This window comes from Megascapheus bottae, chromosome 8 (genome assembly GCF_031878675.1).
Source record: "Megascapheus bottae isolate mThoBot1 chromosome 8, mThoBot2.hap1, whole genome shotgun sequence".
Lineage (NCBI taxonomy): Eukaryota > Metazoa > Chordata > Mammalia > Rodentia > Geomyidae > Megascapheus > Megascapheus bottae.
Window position 1 is genome coordinate 55871729 of NC_143516.1, and position 21127 is coordinate 55892855.

Genomic DNA, 21127 nt, shown 5'->3' on the forward strand with positions numbered 1-21127 from the left:
GAGTTCAAGGCCCAGGACTGGCAAAAACAAAACAAAACAAAAAAGCTGGCAGGGCCAGGAGTTTGGCCTAGTGGTTAAAGTGCTTGCCTAGCATGCACAAAGACCCGGGTTCGATTTCTCGGTACCACATACATACAAAAAATAGCCAGAAGTGGTGCTGAGGCTCAAGTGGCAGAGCTCTAGCCTTGAGAAAGTCCAAGGACAGTGCTCAGGCCCTGAGCTCAAGCCCAGGACTGGCAAAAAGGAAAAAAACAAACAAACAAACAAAAAAAAACTGGCAAAGATTCTCTTTTCAAATTTCTTGCTATTATTTTAAATAATTAGGGTCTACTATTTTCCATTTCTCAAGATCTTATGAACACTATAGTAACTGTGGATATCTTTGAAGAAAATGGATGCTAACATTTCTTGTGGGAACTAAAAAACAGGTAACAGTCTAGAAAAGCATGGGGAAAATTGCAGAAAAGGAAGTAGACAGGAATCAGTGTTTTAAAGAGAAGTTTTAAAAATGGGATGTGTATGGCCTGGAGTTTGGCCTAGTGGTAGAGTGCTTGCCTAGCATGCATGAAGATCTGGGTTTGATTCTTCAGCACCACATACATAGAAAAGGCTGGAAATGGTGGTATGGCTCAAGTGGTAGAGTGCTAGCCTTGAAGAAGCCCAAGGACAGTGCTCAAGCCCTGAATTCAAGCCCCAGAACTGCATCCCCCACCTCCCCCCAAAATAAAAGTCTATCTAGAAGACAACTAGGCTTTTTCATCATAATATACATAACTTAAAACACTCAATATGATTGTATATAGTAGTGACTTAGCCATCTACTTCCAATAGAATATCTGCTGGTTTCACTGTCATTTTTAATTGCCTGAGCTCATATTACATCAACACAATATAAAATAATGTTTGAGAATGTAGCAATTTTCTTATTGTCTTTTTTCTGTTTTGGTACTAGGGATCAAACCCAGGACACTGCACTTGCTGGATAAGTGCTTTGCCACTAATCTATCTATATCCCAGCCCATAATCGTACAGACAGAAGATTTGAAGTTATAGCACTGATTTCTATTTTGAGGAAAATTGTCCTATTTGTATTTTCCTTATATTAAATAAATCATTAAACATAACTGACACTGACACTTGCCAGGATGCTATAGTGAATGCCTGTTGAAAACATGGGAAAAAAATATTTTTCATTAAAACAAAGGACTTCAAGTACCTCAGATAACATTTAAGTAAACAGACCTGTCTTGGAAGATAAATTATGTCTAAATTACTTTAGATACATATGTTTTTGAAGCCTAATGTCTCTCACCCCATCCCATTCTTTCTCTAGAAAATTTACCTTTATCCTTTTCCAAGGGATCCTGGGAAAGAATAGTGCGCAGTACTGGGTTTTTCCATACCCCAATCTCTTGAGCTAGAGTAGCTAAAAACTGCAATTCACAGCTGCCATTCTCCATCAGTTTCTCATGAGCTACCTATAAATATTAAATAAACAACCAAAGAATTACAACAGATTTCTAAAATAATATTAACAGGTTTTAAATATAACTACACTTCTGAAAAGCAGAATTTTATCTTAAAATTTTATATCACCGTATCAATGGATGAATTCTATACTAATATTTAAAAATGAATTTCAAGAGTACCAATTGCTCAAAAATGAGAGCAAAATGAAATGGAAACATGTAAAGTTGTTAAATGACAATGTCTAGAGTAAAAAACAAAAACTTGTTATTCTGCCCAAGTTCATATGTTTTAAGAAAAAAAATTTTTTTTGAGCAGCAGCTGAACACACAAGGATTCACACTACTATCTAGGCTGGGAATGAAGCTCGTGTTACAGTGCTTACCAACTACTTCCCTGGCATCCCTCCTTCCACTTCTGCAATAGTGTTCTTATTAACCTACACAAAAAGGGATCAAGCAGTGCTTTTATCTCAAAAGTGAAAGCTTAAAAGTTTATTAAACACTGGGAAACAAAATCAGAAGTATAAGTTGCGGGGCAGAGAGTGTAGCTTAAAGACCTGTGTTCGATTTCTAGGTACCACAGAAAAAATCTGCAAGTGGCGCTGTGGCTCAAGTGGCAGAGTGCTAGCCTTGAGCAAAAAGTCTCGAACAACAGTGCCGAGGCCCTGAGTTCAAGCCCCAGGACTGACCAAAAAATAAGTAATAAATAAATTATAAGTTGTTCAGTAGTCTTTGTAAGAAATCTTTAACTTGAAAAATATTTAATTTGGTGTTAGAATCCATCTGAAAGCTAAACAAAGTAAGTTCTGAAATATCTATTTGCCTAAAAATAAAATGCTTGCTGGGGAAGAAAAACAACTTTTATTTTATTTCATTTTGCCAGTCCTGAAGTTTAAACTCAGGGCCTGAGCACTGTCCTTGGGCTTTCTCAAGGCTAGCGCTCTACCCCACTTGAGCCACGGAACCACTTCTGGCCTTTTCTATGTATGTGGTACTGACCAAGGAATTGAACCCGGTCTTTGTGCATGCTAGGCAAGCACTCTACCACTAGGTCAAACTCCCGGCCTTGAGAAAAACAACTTCTAAGGAACAAGTTACTACTATGCTAAAGTATGATAAAGGACAAACAAGGTAAGACACATTCATTTCAACAGTTATTAAAAATCTATATGTAAGATGCTGTGAAACCCTTTGGTACTCAATAAGCACTGCGCATTAGGCATAGATTTCAATTTTTGTTGTTGTTGTTGTTTTGTGGGTCATGGAGCTTGAACTTGGCGTGGGCATGGTCCCTGAGCTCTTAAGCTCAAGGCTACCGCCCTATCCCTGGGCCTGGGCATTGTTCCTGACTCTTCTGCTCAAGGCTACCATGCTACCCTTGAGCCAAGCCCCACTTCCCATTTTCTAGAGGTTAGTTGGAGATAAGAGTCTCAGGTCTTTTTGCACCCCAGCTGGCTTTGAACCTTGATCCTTAGATCTCGGCCTCCTGAGTGCCTAGGATTACAAATGTGAACCACCGCGCCCAGCTTAATAATGTTTAACATTCAAATAGAAAAACACATTTCTCTGCCTAGATATATCTTGCTTCACATACTTAATTAAGGCTAACCCCTCTTCAAAATATTTGTTGCAGAGGAATATGAGGCCCAAATGTTAAGAATTCTGGAGCGTCAGGGGCAGGGGGAGAGAAAGAAGAGCAGGGAAAAGAAGAGGGGGGAAAAAGAAAAGAAAGAAGGCAAGTGGTGGGAGGGGAGGGGAGAGGGGGACAAGAGAAACATACTGTTTAACAATTAATGAAATTTCACTTGAAGCAATAATACAGTCAGCATAATCTAGTACTTGAAAATTGGCATTTTTGAAAATGCTCTAAAAGCAGACACATTGCATAATTCTATGGTACTGTCCATAAGTAGAAAAATAGCATTAATAAAGCAACCAAAGCAGGCACTCCCAGATACAGGAGGAAAAGCTTTGAATCTAGGTTCAAATAACTCTTCTGTGATATTAGTTTTATTGAGTTTTAACAAATATATATTTTTTTCTTTTCTTTCTTTCTTTCTTTTTTTTATTATTTTGTGCTGGTTCTTGGGTTTAAACTCTGGGTCTGGGTGCTGTCCCTGGCCTCCTTTTGATCAAGTCTAGCACTCTACCACTAGAACCACAGCACCACTTCCAGATTTTTTCATGGTTAACTGGACATAAACGTCTCACATACTTTTGTGTGAGAGCTAGCCTCAAACCTGGATCGTCAGTTCTCAGCCTCCTAAGTACTAGGATTACAGGTTAAGACACTGGTGCCTGGCTCAGATAAATATTTTAAGAGTACTTGACTAAGTTTACTCATCTTTCAAATGTAGAAATACATCTTTCACAACCAACGTTGTCTTAAGAATTTAATATCTTTTAATACTTAGTCCTTGACTAAGTTTCCTCATCTTTCAAAGTGTAGAAATACATCTTTTACAACCAACATAATCATAAGAATTGAATGATAGATATTAAATTCTTACAACAAAGCATATTACAGATCATTAGTAATTGTACTGATTCTAAATCTAATGAGAGCATTTTATTCTGTTTTCCTTTAAAGCTCTGGCAAATCCCTGATTATTTCATCTTAAATAATTGCACAATATTTAAGCTCAATTAGCAAACATGTATGTATCATATGCAAACTAACAATTGATAGTTGTCATTCCTTCAGTGTGTCATTCCTTCAGTGTGTTAAAACTTAAGACTTTATTTTTTTTATTGCCAGTTCTAGGGACTGAATTCAGGGCCTAGGCCAATGTTCTTGAGATTTTTCTGCCACTTGGGCCACAGCTCCATTTCCAGCTTTATAGTGGTTTCTTGGACATAAAGAGTCCCATGAACATTCCTGCCAACGTTGGCTTCAAACCACAATTTTCAGATCTTAGCCTCTTTAATAAAGTAACTAGGATTATAGACACTTTGCTTAGCCATTTTTTTTTGGGGGGGGGGGGGGAAGTCCTGCGCTTGAGCTTAGGGCCTGAGTACTGTTCTTGGACTTTCTCAAGATTACCCAATTTTTAAAAAAATATAAAAAACTGGTAAGATATACCCATATTAAATCTATTAGACAAAAAGATGGAGGAAAAGAGTAGGAATGACATTGACCAAGATGTATTATGGTAATAACCTGACTTGTGCAACTTAAACCCCTTTGTACAACTATTTAATAAAAACAAATATTTAAAAAAATCTTTATAGAGATTCTCTTCTTGAACACTTACTTGTTAAACTTGTCATTTGAAATATGATGTAAAAACCAATGTTAATAAATTCTTTAATAAAAAAAAATCTTACTAGAGGTAAAAATACTCACCTGTACCAGCGCCTGAAACTGTTGCCACTGTTTATCTGATAATTCAACAGGCAGACACAATAAAAGTTCAACACAGCTTCTAAAAACAAAAGTTGGTAAGGATACAAACAATTATTAAAATTCACAATAAATTCAGTAATTCTAATATCAGTAGACTCCCATACATCTATTTTAAGTTAAATTATCAAAAGGCCTGAAACACAATGCACTAAAAAAAATGCTAAATGTTTTCTGAATTTACTTGTTAAGGGTTTACTCACAATGCCAAGCGTTCCAGAACCAATGCTACATTTTCACATTCAGAGGTAAGATAAGGTCGAGCTTTAACATAACTTTGGATAGCCACTGTGTATACCTCCAATAAAGGTAAGGGATCTTCTGAAGTTTTCCATTTCTCTGCATATTCAAGGAGTGTCTGTTTTGGAAGAAATAATAAACTTATTCAAAATAGAAAAATACATTGACTTTTTCTTTTTGTAGAAAAAAATTTAGTTTTGCTTTGGGTGATTTTTATTTTTGCTTTTTCCTTTTTGCAGTCCTGGAGCACTCTCCCTGAGCTTTTTTGTGTTTATGGCTAATGCTCTACCACTTGAGTCACAGTGCCACATTTGGCTTTTTCTAAGTAGTTTATTGGAGATAGAGTCTCAGGAACTTTACTGCACAGGCTGGGTTGGGCTGGGTTTGAACCATGAGCCTCAAATCTCAGCTAGGATTATAGGCGGGACCCACCATCACCAGGTAATTTGGGGGGGCGGGGGGAGGATTAGTCCTGGGACTTGAACTCAGGGGCATGTCCTCGGGGCTTTTTCAAGGCTAGTACTCTACCACTTCAGCCACAGCACCACTTCCGGCTTTCTATATATGTGGTACTGAGGAATCAAACCTGGGTCTTCATGCATGCTGGGCAAGCACTCTACCAGTAGGTCAAACTCCTGCCCCGCTGCACCCTTTTTGTTAATTTTATTTTTTTTTATTTTGAAATACCACTTTATTTTTTATTAAATAATTTATTAACATTGATTTTTACATTATATTTCAAATGACATGTTTAACAAACAAGTGTTCAAGAAGGGAATCTCTATATACAATCACTGGCACTTAGTATTTAGAACACAATCAAAATTAGGCTAAGGGTTTGTATATCATAGATACATATTAATTTATGAAATAAAACCCTTAGCCTAAATTTGATTTTTTTTTTAAAGTCAAGTTCTTTCATGTTTTTGCTTGGGCCCAGCCTCTGACCCTGACCCTCCTCCTTACAGCCTTCTGCTTAACATTGGAATCACTGGCTCAAACCACTATGCCAGGCTTAGTGAGATGAGAGTTTCACTAAAATTTGGCCCAAACAGCCTCAAATCACAATCCTTCCAACTCCACCTCTAAGTAGCTAGGATTACAGGAGTAAGTCATTAAAACCAACAAGGCTGAATTTAGTTATTTGTGGTGCTAGGGATTGAACCCTGGGTTTTCCACTTGCTAGGCAGGTGCTGTATCATTCAAATCATTCCTCCAGCCTCCTCTTTTCAGTTTTGGGCTTGAATTCAGGGCCTGGACTCTGTCCCTAAGCTCTTTTTGCTCAAAGCTAGTGCTCTACCAATTTTAGCCACTATACCACTTCTGATTTTCCAGTGGTTAATTGGAGATAAAAGTCGCAATGAAAATGGGGACAAAGGGGCCGGGAGTTTGGCCTAGTGGTAGAGTGCCTGCCTAGCATGCACGAAGACCCAGGTTCGATTCCTCGGTACCACATACATAGAAAAAACCAGAAGTGGTGCGGTGGCTCAGGGTAGAACACTAGCCTTGAGGAAAGTCCAAGGACAGTGCTCAGGACCTGAACTCAAGCCAAGGACTGGCAAAAAAAAAAAAAATGGGGACAAAAACATGAGAAGGGGTATCAATGCATGAGAAGAAACACACCTACTACCTGACAAATATAACTGTAACTCCTCTAGACATTACCTCAACATGGCTTGTGCCATATGCATAAAGGTATGGCAAACAAATGGTGTTTGTTTTTTTTTTTCAGAAATTCAGTTTCAGACAAAGACCGAAAGTCTCTGAAAAATGTGAGTGATCAATGTCTCTATTACATGTTACTGTGATAGTTTTTGGCTAGGGAACATCTATACAGCTTCAAAGTGGGATCTGATTGGCAGAAAGATCAAATCATGACTAGAGTGAAACTTAATGAATTATACCTTTGTAATAAAAACTGTGTGTGAACTCCTAAACTATAGGGTTCAATGAGCTTCTGAATATCATATATCCATGTGCCAAGAGGGTTAGCATATTCCAACTCCACAGACACAAAGGCTTTTTGCATGTGGGGTCTTCAGACTTCCATTATACTTCTAGCTCTATACTTTATGATAAATTATAATAGCAACTATAGTATTTTCTGTCATCCTAACAAATTATCATATCTAAATGAAAGGCAGAGTCTCTTCGTAGTTGGGTTTGGCAGAGTGCAGAGTACCTAGGGCTCTAGTATCCTCTATTGGATAGAGGAGAGATAGAGATAGAGAGATAGAGAGATAGAGAGATAGAGAGAGAGAGAGAGAGAGAGAGAGAGAGAGAGAGAGAGAGAGAAGCTTTGTGAAAGTGAGCCGTTAAATCTGAGAAGTCACAGTACCACTAAAAAATGAGTGTCAGAATTGAACAGAATTGTGGAACACTGGTTAGCTATTGGAGAGTTAGGAAAAAGTTAGTGGAAACACAATGTACTTCAGAAAATTGAATTTAAAAAATGTAAAAGGAGCTTTACTCACACCTGCAATCCTAGCCTCTCCGGAGCCTGAGATCTGAGGATCAAGGTTCAAAGCCAACCCTGGGCACAAAAGGACCTCCTGAGACTCTTATCTCCAATTAACCTCTAGAAAGCGGGAAGTGGGGCTTGGCTCAAGGGTAGGGCAGTAGCCTGGAGCTAAAGAGCTCAAGTGACAACACCCAGGCCCACAGGTGGGGCAGTAGCCTTGAGCTTAAGAACTCAGGGACAGTGCTCAGGCTGAGTTCAAGCCCCACTCCTCCCCCCAAAAGAAAAAAAGTAAAAGGATGATTTCAAGAGCAGAGGGTATAGATCAGTGATAAAGTATTTAGCATGTAAAAAGCCCTAGATCCAATATTGAGAGAGAGACACACAGAGACACACAGAGAGAATTAAAAAGCAGATGACACTGGGTGCAGGTGATTCATGCTAGCTACTCAGGATTGAGATTCAAATCCACCCCAGACAGGGCAGAGAAATCCATGAGACTCTTATCACCAATTAACCACTATAAAATAGAAAGTGATGCTGTGGCTTTAAAGTGATAGAACAGAAAAACTCAAGGATAGTACTCAGGCCTCCAGTTCAGGCCCCACAACTGGGAAGGGGAAGGGGGGGGGCGGCGGAAAGAGTAGGTTATAAGTTGATGATAGCTGATTTTTCCCCCTTTTTTGGCCAGGCCTGGGACTTGAACTAAGAGCCTGGGCACTGTCCCTGAGCCTCTTTTGATCAAGGCTAGCACTCTACCACTTAAGCCACACGGCACTACTATTTTTGGGCTTTTCTGTTTATGTGGTATTGCATGCTAGGCAAGCACTCTACCACTAAGCCACATTCCCAACCCCATGATGATGGTTGATTTTAAAGCTAGTAAGAATCTATTCTTCAAAGCTGAAGAATCAATCCAGAGACTGAGGGCCTTCATTTTCAAAAGTAAAAAGCCATGTAGAGGAAAGAATATGATTTTTATTTACACAGGAAGACCCAAAGCCCCATAACTTTTCCCCACTAATATTTTATTCCTTTGCCCTTTCACAGAAATAAATGTGTCAACTTCTCTATTTATACACACATACACACAGATGAAAGTCACTACTTAAAATGTAGTTTAAAACCTGAACATCATAATACAGGATATGATAAGGACACCTGCTCAGCCATGTACATCTCTGCATTATTCACAATAGCCAAGTGATAGAAACAACCCAGATGCCCTACAGCAGATGAATGGATACAAAAACTGTGAATGGAATTCTACATAGCCAACAGACAAGATAAAATAATGGCATTCACTGGGAAGTGAATGAAAGAGTGAATCATGTTGAGTGAGAATAGTCAAGACCAAAGGAACAAAAGGAACATGGTATCCTTAATATGTGGATATTAGACCCAAATAGTACAAGAGCAATGACTCAATATTTGGTACCCAAGGTTATGGAGACATAAACAGCTACATAGACATAAAATCTATGATGGGGGGCGGGGAGTTTAGCCTAGTGGTAGGGTGCTTGCCTAGCATGCATAAAGACCGGGGTTTAATTCCTTGGTACCATATACATAGAAAAAAGCCAGAAGTGGTGCTGTAGCTCAAGTGGTAGAGCTCTAACCTTGAGAAAGTCCAAAGACTGTGCCCAGGCCCTGAGTTCAAAGCCCAGGACTGGCAAAAAAAAAAAAATCTATGATGGGTATATACTCTATAGACATCATGTTTTATTACATAGATTAATATGTATCTATGACATAAACCCTCAGCTTAATTTTAATTATGTTCTAAAATTTATGTGCCAATGATTGTACATAGATTTTCTTCTTGAATACTTGTTTGTTAAACATGACATTTGAAATATGATGTAAAAGTCAATGTTAATAAAATCTTTAAAAAATGTAGTTTAAATAGGTGATACAGGAGAAATGGTAAAGAGGACAGAACAGACCCTCAAGTGTAGAACAGACTCTAAAGTGTATATTAATTATAGGACAAACCTGGTACAGGCAAAAGAAATACAATGATAAGATAGGTTATAGTATATTGTTCTATCATTAACAATACTTTCTCCATCTCTTTTTCTTACAAGCCTCTCCATCCTTCCCTATCCCAAATAACATGTTAATGTTAAAGATAAACCAAATCTATGGTCCAAAAACAACTAAATTAAGTTCTTTTGCTCGCTAAAAGCCAGGTTTTACCTCATGGGGAAGAAAAATGCATTTTCAGTAGATAAGCCTGTAAGACGATTTCTCACTATTTAAATCAGTACCGAGTAACACATTCTCTGGGGGAAGAGATAATAAATTGACTTTCAGGAGCTTCCTTCAGTTCCCTCAAGGATTTTCAGAAGAGAAAACAAAACAGAAATGAATTCACAGAGGTGTTTAATTTAATGAACATAAGGATTAAATTACTTATTGTTCTATATAAATATAAGACTAGTGGCGTGTAGGATATGTTTTAGTGTTATAGTCATGTTCTAACTTACATCTAGGATTCTAACTTACATCTAGGATTCTCTGGAGTGTAGGTTCTCTGGAGTGCAGGTTCTCAAATGTTTTAGTCTTGTGGGGCTATACTTTCTTAAAACTTACTGAAAATAACAATCTTTGTGTGGGTTACAACTATTGATATTCACCATATGCAAAATAAAATCCGGCACTTCAAAATTGTACATCTATAAACAAATTTAAGATAGCAAAGTCATTGTGTTACCATAAATAGGCATTCTTAATTAAAGCTGTATTTCCTTTTTTTGTATGCCATTAATTCCCTAAGCTTTTTTGCTTCAAAGTTAGTGCTAGAGTACTTGAGCCACAGCTCCACCTCCAGCTTTTTTGGCAGTTATCTGGAGATAAGTGTCATGGATTTTTCTGCCTGAGCTGGCTACAAACTATGATCCTTAGATCTCAACCTTAGGATTACAGGTGTGAGCCACCACATGCCCACCAAAAGCTATATTTTCTAAGAAACAATTAGAACGTGACACTTCTTTACAGTTCTCAAATCTCTACAATCACTCTATAAGCTTCTGTCTGAGCTTAATCTTTTACAGTATCATCTATCAAGTATTTTCTTCAAATTTCTCCTGCATACAAACTAAGAAGGCAAATAATATCTTATAACTTTGACCTTTACGCCAAACCTCTGGTTCATGCATAAAAACATTCATTTTTGTTGGGCGTGGGCACAAAGTTATAATCCTAGCATTAGGCGATTGAGTTACGAAGCAAGGTCATGATCTAGCTCACAGACTGTTTAGTGAGATTGGGCTGGAGCAGGTTGCACTTGCAACCCTGGGTATAATATCTAGTACTATTAAAAACAAAGTATTTTCTCGTTTTCTGAAAGATGTATACAGTTGGACACATATATCTGATAGCCTGCAATCTCTAGACTTCATTAAAACTATAATACTTCCATAAACTCAAAAAAAAGAGGAAAACAGGATTGCAGGAAAATAAATTAAAAATTTTAAATTGGAAAGCAGAAAACTAATGTTACTCAGGAGTAGAAAGTACTTGGTGTATCTTAAGTCCCTGGTTTCAATCCTCCAGAGTCCCCTAAAATAATAACAAGAAACAAAAGGCCTGATAAGTATTAACACTATGAAAACTCCTAAGTAGGTTCTATTTTAAAAGGAGGTGGGCAACTCTTCAAAAACACCAGAGGATTTGTGAATCAGGAGTACGTTCCTCTAAAATGAGAGAGAAGATGGGGATACAATGTCAGGATCAAGTTAGGCACCAGAGACTCGTGCCAGTAATCCTGGCTACTTAGGAGGCTGAGATCTGAGGATCACAGTTCAATGCCACACAGAACAGGAACTTTCACCAGACTCTAATCTTTAACCATCACAAAAGCCAGAGTGCAATGGTATTCACTAGACACTATGTTGAAAATGAACTATACAACTTGTAGGTAGGAATAGGAGAGAAAAACTAGGAAAGAGCAAGGTAAATAGTGGCACTTTACCTTTTACAGTAACAATAAAAAAGTAAATTAAAAAAAAAAAGCCAGAAGTGGAGCTGTGGCTCAAGTAACAGAACACTAGCCTTGGGTAAAACAATAGCCTTAGGGACAGCACCCATGCCAAATTTAAGCCCCACAAGGGGGGGAGGTCTAGGAAGAGGAGAGAGGAGGGAGGGAGGGAGGGAGGGAGGGAGGGAGGGGGAGGGGGAGGAGCAGAGAAAGGGGGTATCAAGTCAACTTTATGTATCAACTACAAAGACAAGCACCACTGTTAATTTTTAGATGTGCTGTCATGAATAGGAGAAATGATAAATCAGAATATTCTGACACAAACTACATGATAAATCGAACATACAAAATTTGTAGGCTGTAGCTAGGATTCTTTTTCTTTTTTTTTTTTTTTTTGCCAGTCCTAGGACTTGAACTCAGAGTCTGAGCAGTGTCTTGGGCTTTCTCAGGGCTACAGCTCTATCACTTCCAGCTTTTCCTATAAATGTGTACTGAGGAATAGAACTCAGGTCTTCATGCATACTAGGCAAGCACTCTACTACTAGACTAAACGCCGGCATGTACCTTAAGACAAATCTATACATTTGAATGTTTTTACTGTAACTTTAAAACACACACACATACGTGCACACACATTGTTCCAACAGTAAATGAAACAAATTCCCTGGCTGCTTGTATGTTTTGGGGGGAAGAAGGGAGTAAGAATAATTAGGTAAAAGCTACAAGCCAATTGAACTGAGCTATGCCAGAATATAAAATATGTACATTCTACTAACCACTTCAATTCATCAAGTTGTATTAGCAATACTCATTTGTGCCTGGTGTTAGAACCTTCTGTTCAATTTCAGAAGTCTTCTTCCATTTCACAATAACCCACAAATTGCATCCCTTCTCTAAGACTTTCTTTCTGATGTCTACTTCCACAAATGAATTTTAGATCTTTTCCTAGTTTTTCAAGCTATCATATTTACTGCAGTGTTTATATAAACCGTAGACATTCAATGGTTCTTGTCTGTCATACTGCAGGCAATGCATATAAAAGAAATCCATAAAAAGTCATCAAAATTCAACATCAATTTGTAATTCTACTCAAATGTAAATATTAAAAAATATACAGGTACTAATGGGCTCACACCTGTAATCCCAGCTACTCAGGAGGCTGAGATTTAAGCAAAATCAGCCTGAGCAGAAAATTCTGAGACTCTTATCTCCAGTTAAGTACCCATCCCTGACCCCCACAAAAAGAAGAAAATTAACTCAGAAATGGAGCTATGGCTCAAATGGTAGAGAGCCAGCCATTGTGTTTCAAAGCCAGCCCATGAAGTATAAAGTCCATGAGACACTTATCTTCAATAAACTAGCAAAAAAAAAAGGGGCCAGGAGTTTGGCCTACTGGCAGCGTGCTTGCCTAGGTTCGATTCCTCTGTACCACATGCTTAGAAAAAGCCAGAAGTGGTGCTGAGGCTCAAGTGGTAGAGTTCTAGCCTTGAGAAAAATCCAAGGACAGTCCTCAGGCCCTGAGCTTAAGCCCAGGACCGGCAAAACAAAACAAAACACTAGCAAAAAAAAGGAGTTGTGACTCAAGTGGTAGAGCTCTAGCCTTAAGGAGAAAGTTCAAGGCTTAGAGCTCACACCTCAGGCTGAGATCTGAGGATCCTGGCTCAAAGTCAGTCCAGGCAGGAAAGTTTGTGAGACTCATCTCCAAAAAACTACTTAGAAAAAGCAGAAGTTGTGCTGTGGTTCAAGTGACAGAGCATTTTCAGTTTCTTCTATGTATATGATACCAAGGAATCTAGCCAAGGGCTTTGTGCATGTTAGGCAAGCATTCTACCAGTAGGCCTCACTCCTGGCCCAAGACTCAAATTTTTTGATGTGACTACTGTTTACATTCCCATACGGACTTTCTCAAGCTTCAATTCCCCCTGATTAACCCTCCTACCTGTTCCCATCCCCCCAGGAAAGGACAAGATCTTTAGATTCTAGAGTGGACTACTTCTATCTCCCTATACTCTTCTCCAGTAGATCTCTGAGCTATTTCATCTCCCTTTCTGATGTCTTCATTTCAGCTCCCTTTATAGCTTTGCTGTCATGCCCCAAACTTACAAAGTTACAGAGTATCATTAATTTCTTTATTAGGATTTTAAAAAAAAGGAGGGGGGGGGCTGGGAGTTTGGCCTAGTGGTAGAGTGCTTGCCTAGCACGCACGAAGACCCGGGTTCGATTGCTCGGTACCACATGCTTAGAAAAAGCCAGAAGTGGTGCTGTGGCTCATGTGGTAGAGTTCTATCCTTGAGAAAGTCCAAGGACAGTACTCAGACTCTGAGCTCAAGGCCCAGGATTGGCAAAAAAAAAAAAAAAAAAAAAAAAAAAAAAAGTGTACATATGTATAGAAAAAAGTTCTGCTCAGACAAATTATTCTATCTAATGTCTGTTATTTAAAAAGTCTTAAGAACTCTTGGTAAACGTATTTATTTTTAGTCTACTAAAAGTCTTCGGGGGGCTAGGATGTGGCTTGATGGAAGAGTGCTTGTCTAGCCTAACATGCATTGAAGCCCTGAGTTCAATTCTTCAGTATCACATAAACAGAGTTCAAACCCCAGAACTGGCAAAAAAATAAAAAAAAAAAAATTAAAAAAAAAAATCTTGGGGAATTGAGGTCCTCATTCAAGTGGTAAAGCTTTTTTTTCCCTTGCCTAGCATGTATGAGGCCCTGGATTCAATTAATAGATATATACTTACAAAATAAATAAAAGAAAGACATTCATACCACCAAAAGCAACCTACAAATTCAATGCAGTGTTTATTGAAATTCTACCATTGCTCACAGAATAAGGAAAACAGATCCAAAAATGTATATGGAAGCATAGAAGAATTGCAAAAGCAATTCTAATGAAACTAGACCACTACTGGAAGTACCACAATACCAAACTTCAAAGGACACTACAAAGCTATAGTAATGAAAACAGTTCAGTATTACACAAAAGCAGTCTTGAAGACCAACAGAACAGTATAGTAGACCAAGAAAAAACAACATAGCTACAGCCAAGCATTATAATATGTGGCAAAAAAGCCAGAAATATGTATTGGAGAAAAGATACTGTCTTCAGTAAATGGTGTTGGGACAACTGGTTATCCACTTGCAAGAGATTTAAATTGGACCTTTATCTTCTACCCTGTACCAAAATCAAGTAAAAACACCTGAAACTTGGCCAGGAATTTGGCCTAGTGGTAGAGTGCTTGCCTAGCATGCATGAGGACCGAGTTGAATCCTCAGTACCACATACATAGGAAAAAGCAGGAAGTAGTGCTGTGGTTCAAGTGGTAAAGTTCTAGCCTTGTGAAAGCCCAAAGACAGTGCTCAGGCCCTGAGTACAACCCCCTCCCGGACTGGCAAAAACAAACAACAACAACAAAAAACTGAAACTTAGTTAAACTTATTACAGGAAAATGTGGAGGGAAATGTAAATGTCTCTGAATGGGACTCCAGAGGTTGGGAGCAAGAATTAACAAATGGAATTGACTATATCAAATTAAAGAGTTTCTGCAGAGCAAATGAAACAGACTCTATAGACCCAAGAGTCAACTATGGAATGGAAGAATATCTTTGCCAGCTATTTAACAGATAAAGGACAAACATCCAGAAATAATTAAAAAAAAAACATAATAAACGTCAAGTGAAACAAGTCAATAAATGGGCAACTGAACAGTTCCCACAAGAAGAATGGCTAGCAGATACATAAAGTAATGTTCAACATCCTTAGCTATAAAAACCACATTAAGACCCATCTCCCCCAATCAGAAAGGCTACCATTAACTTAACAAAACAATGAATACTGGTGAGGAGGTAGGGGAAAAGCACACTGTTAGTGGGAATGTAAACTGCTGCAAAAATTATGGAACTCAGTGTGGAGTTTCATCAAAAGACAAAAATCAAACCAACCTTATGATCCTACCACATTACTATATGGCATATATTCGAAGAAGTAAATCAATTTACCAAAAAAGATAGCTGATGCATTGTTTATAGTAGCTGAAGTGTTGAACAAAAGATGACTATATATATATATAGACACATACATATATATTACAATATTACAGACATAAATACACTTATGTGCATAATGCATATGCATAAATACTGAATATAAGTCTAAATACCTAGGAAGAAAGGGGGACGGGAGAAAGAAAGGATGAATAAACTGGGGGGGAAGTGAATAATTTTTTAATATATTGCAACAACATAGGAAAGCAATATTAAAGGCCTCAATGAAAGCTGGGTACTGATGGTTCATGCCTGTAATTCTAGCTACTTAAGAGGTTGAGATCTGAGAATTGAGGTTTGGAACCAGCCCAGGCAGAAAAGTCCATGAGACTTATCTCCAATTAACCAAAGAAAACTGGAAGTAGAGGTGTGGCTCAAAGTGGTAAAGCACTAGCCTTAGGCAGAAAAGCTCAGGGACAGCAGCTCCCTGAGTTGAAGCCCCAGTGACCAAAACAAAATAAAACAAACAAAAAAGCCTCAATAAAATCTGTTAACCAGTAGGGGAGTGAGGAGAGGCAGGGGATGAGAAATCAGCTTGGGGGTTAGGGAGGCATACCTTAGGCTAACAAGGAGTATAAAAATGATGAGAATACTTCCAGCCTGGTGGCTACGCCTATAATGTAAGCTACTCAGGAGGCTGAGATCTGAGGATCATGGTTCAAAGCCAGCCCGGGCACTAAATACCCTGAGATTCTTATCTCCAATTAACCACTAGAAAAAAGGAAAAATGGGATTGTGGCTCAGGGCATACATAGCCTTTGAGCCCTTGAGCTGTGGCATTAGCCTTGAGCTGAAGAGCTCAGGAACAACGTCCAGGCCCAGAGTTCAAACCCCAAGACCAACAACAACAACGAAAAAAAACAATACAATAAAATCTGTTGAAATAGTTTGAGGGAGGGAGAAAAATGAAAATGATAGAAGAGATAAAACTGATTGGAATATATTGTTAGTATTTGCGGAAATGTAGCAATAAACTGCCCTGTATAACTTCGATAAGGTAATAAAATATAAATAAAAAATAAAAATGCCTGGGAATCCAGACTGCTGAAATAAAAACATCAATATATTTGAGCATTTAAATATAAATGAACTGTATTCAGAATTCCACAGTAAAATACCTAAAACAAGATTAAGTTTGGCAACTAGTTACCTCTTAAGTGAAAAGTACATGATTGGAAAGATAATACCTGAGTAATACTTTGGGTATGAGTGTGTGTACACATTATTTAGTCCTGGATCTTGAGACCTATGTACTGCTTGGGTGCTGTCCCTGGGCTTCTATGCTCACAGATAATGCTCCACCACTTTGAACCACAGCACCATTTTTGACTTTTTGGTAATTAATTGGAGAAAAGAGTCTCATAGACATTCTTGGCTAGGCTTGCTTTGAACCGTGATCCTTGATCTCAGGCTCCTGAGTAGTTACGATTACAAGTAAGAGCAAATGACACTCAAAATGAACTATTTTTTTAATTTAATTTTATTGTCAAGGTTATGTACAGAGGGGTTACAGTTACATACATAAGGTAAAAAGAATACATTTCTTGTCCAACAGTTACCCCCCTTCCATGTTTTTTTCCTACTTTCCTCCTAAGTTGTAAAGTTCATTTCCAAATGAACTGTTTTCTTTGTAGTAGTGAACAACAAAATTCAAGCTGCAATGGAAGATAAAGAAATAGCAATACTGGGGCTGAGTACATGGCATAGTAATAGTGTTTGCCTAGCATGCATGAAGCCTTGGTTTCAATTCCTCAGTACCACATAAACAGAAAAAGCAAGAAGTGGCTCTGTGGTCAATTGGTAGAATGCTAGCCTTAAGCAAAAGAAGCAAGGACAGTGCCTATGCCCTGAATTCAAGCCCCAGGACTGGGGGGGAGGGGGGTGGGTGGGTATATTGTACCTTTCCAAGAAATCTGGCAATAAAGATTAGAAAACAAGTTAAAACTTTCTTCAACATAGAAGTTTCAACACATGTGAAGAAACAGAGACAGATGAAAGATGAGAGCTGAGGATAATCAATGAAGTAAAAAGCAGAGACATATGCAGGTTATATATCTAAAGACAAGGATGCTGGAAAGAAGACAGAAAATTAGAAAGGTTGGAAGTGAGTAGCAAGTATATAGATAAAAAAGACCCACTAGAAACTGAACACTATTTCTTCCTTGGAAAACAAAGAAAGGCAATAAAAACTGCAGATAAAGCCTTCTCAAATAAATTCTGAGAATTCAATCTTAGCAAGTATTTTTTGTGAAACTATTTGTGCACACATTTTACTATTAGCTAATATTTGCTACTCCACTGATAAAGCACCATGCATGTAATTATACTCTATACATACTAACAGTGCCATGATTTCAGACATAAGCTTTGGGTACCAAAAAATAAACATTTAGTATACTTTACTATGTAAGAAAAGAATAAATGGCACAAATCTTTATAAATAAAACATGAAAGTCTTGAGTAAGCTTTATTATGTCTCTAAGACAATCAACACTTGCTGTCTTTGGTAGAGTACAGAAAAGGAATCAGAACAGGGAAACTTAAGAAAATAAACACCTGGCCGGGAGTTTGGCCTAGTGGTAGAGTGCTTGCCTAGCATGCATGAAGACCCGGGTTCAACTCCTCGGCACCACATACATAGAAAAAAGCCGGAAGTGGCGCTGAGGCTTAAGTGGTAGAGCTCTAGCCTTGAGAAAGTCCAAGGACAGTGCTCAGGCCCTGAGCTCAAGCCCAGGACTGGCAAAAAAAAAAAAAAAAAAAAAAAAAAAAGAAAATAAACACCTGTTTAGGAAGAGAATTATGCTTGAATTCTAAAATTTCTGCCAGCATCACCGTAAATTTTTAGATTTTCCCACCTGAAGAGTTTAATGCTCAAGGTATTAGACAAGACTTTGGTAAGGTGTTTTTTCTGTTTCGTTTGATTCTATGAGACTAGACCTTGCTGTTTTCCAGTCTGACTTGGAACTTATGTAACTCAATGTAGCCTACACTCAAGATACTCCTGTCTCCTGTAAGTAAATGCAGGATAATAAGTGTGCACTCCATGTCTATGTCTCTGCCCTCTGCCTTCTGCCTATTGCCATCTGTCCTCTGTCCTCTCCCTCTCCCTGTCTCTTACTTGAAAGCCACTATTCAGACAAGAAACTGAACATTTCACTAAAATTAATGTTCTTTTATGAAGGGGAATCTCACATGAATTCCTCATAAATGTATTAGTTGCTAATCTTGAGTCTGTAATTTCAGTATCATAAGCAAAGAGCTCAGCTGCGCCTTACAGCTTTGGGGAAATGTTTTGTTTTGTTTATCTGTGATCGTCCTGGGGCTTGAACTCAGGGCCTGGGTACTGTTTCTGAGCTGTTTTGCTCAAAGCTTGGAGTTCTATCTAACATAAGCCATTATTGGGTCATAGCTCCACTTCTAGCTTTTGGGTGGTTAAATGGAATCAAGTCTCACAGACTTTCCTGCCCTGCACTGGCTTTGAACAGAGATCCTTAGGTCTCAGCCTCAGGAGTAGCTAGGATTATAGGCATCAGCTACCAGAGCCCAGCTTGTCTTACAGCTTTAAAGCTATATAGGACTTATATGACAACAGAGGCAAAATACATCTGTGATCTCACCAGAAGTGATGAAGCCGGGATACAAATTGTAGTTCATAATCTATACTTTTAGTCAATTGTGTAATCCTAAATTCTTTCTCATTTCCAGTTATTCAAATTCTACACTTAAAAGTGTTTGTTTTTTGTCTTTTGGACAAAGGAAAGACCTGAATTATAAAGGTAACAAATCTTCTACTGGCATATCCACATTCATCAATGGAAACTCGCCTCATGCTGGAAAAGCATCTTTAATGGATTATTATAAAATCAAATTCTCTAAAATTAGGCTTCAAAAAAGCTGCCACTGAAGTAGGAAGACACTTCAGGAAATTTTACAAAGTTAAAAGCAAGTTCACATCAGTTAAGAAAAAAAGAAGTCCAAGACTAGGACAATATGTGCTATTATTAGACTGTAACACTATTCACAAAATTCAGACAAGATTTAATATTAAGGTCAAGAACTATGGTAAAATAAAAGAGGTCATTCCTTTAATTTTCCAAAGTCATAATGTTGGGATAGGACATTTTTAATTCTTTTAAAGACTAAGATTAGAAAGCAGGAAAAAAACACGTAATCAGATGTACCTGGATGACAGAAGTGGAGGGGAACAAATGTAAACATCTATAAAAATGTCCAGAATTATAGTGGAGAATAAAAGGAAATCAGTGTCTTCCCCACAGAGACTAGGTTTGACCATGCAACTTACAGAATTCAAGGGGATATTAATAAACATGTGTGTGGCTTACAAAGAAAAGCACCAGGGCAATAGGACTTACACTCTTCCTGCTGAAAGTAGGCTACTAAATAAAGGACAAAACAGTGACAACAAATTCAGTGCAATACCCATCAATATCCCAATGTCATTCTTTAAGGAAATAGAAGAAGCAATCCAAAATTTCATATGAAATAATAAAAGACCCCATATACCAAAAATAATTCTTAGCAGAAAGAAAAGCACAGGAGGAATTTCAATATCAAACTTTAGACTCTATCACAGAGCTATAGTAACCAAAACAGCTTGGTACTGGCACAAGAACAGGCCTGAAGACCAATGGAATAGAACTGAAGACCCAGAAATGAACCCATAGACCTATGGCCACCTAATCTTTGATAAGGGAGCCAAAAAAATAAGATGGAAGAAAGACAGCCTCTCCAACAATTGGTGTTGGCAGAACTGGTAAGGCACCTGCAGATCCTTCTATGTCACCCTGCACCAGGATTAACTCCAAATGGATCAAATACCTCGATGTATAAAAGCAGATACACTGAAAACTTTACAAGAAGGAATAGGAGATACGCTAGATTTCCTTGGCACAGGTCAGAAATTTCTTTAAAAAGACCCAGAAACACAACAAACAAATCAAAGAAAGTTTGGATAAATGGGACTGCATTGAACTGCGGAGCTTCTGTATGGCAAAGGACATAGATAGCAAGCTAAATAGAAAGCCCACAGAGGGGAGAAGATCTTCACTAACCATACAACAGACAAAGGCCTCATATCTAAAATATATCAACAGCTCAAAGAATTGAATCATTCCAAAACAATCTTCAAAGAAACAATCACCTCATTAAGATGGGCTAAAGACTTAAAGAGAGACTTCTCTGAAGAAGAAGTAAGAAAGGCCTAAATGCTCCACATCTCTGGCCATAAAAGAAATGCAAATCAAAAAAACTCTTAAGATTCCACCTCAATCCAGTTAGAATGGCCAGAATCAAGAAATCTAATATAACAGATGCTGGCAGGGATGTGGCCAGGAGGGATCACTACTACACTGTTGGTGGGAGTTGCAAACTCGTTCAACCACTGTGGAAAGTAGTATGGCAGTTCCTCAAAAGACTAAACACAGAACTCCCCTATGACCCAGCAATTCCACTACTTGGCATTTACCCAATCATCCAGAAACAAGGACATACTAAATCCACTAGCACAACGATG

General features: G+C 38.1%; 1 protein-coding gene across 2 annotated transcripts in view; it reads right to left on the reverse strand.

Annotated features, from left to right (window-relative positions):
- Znf292 (zinc finger protein 292) overlaps positions 1–21127 on the reverse strand; it is a 65827-nt gene that overhangs the window by 32869 nt on the left and 11831 nt on the right. The window contains exons 3-5 of one of the 2 annotated variants that reach the window (XM_090338471.1): positions 5076–5230; positions 4816–4894; positions 1343–1478 (exon numbers count right to left, since the gene is read on the reverse strand). In XM_090338471.1, coding sequence (XP_090194597.1) covers positions 1343–1478; positions 4816–4894; positions 5076–5230 — 370 coding nt within the window. The remainder of the gene's footprint in view (positions 1–1342; positions 1479–4815; positions 4895–5075; positions 5231–21127) is intronic. The other variant, XM_090338472.1, reaches the window with a different exon arrangement.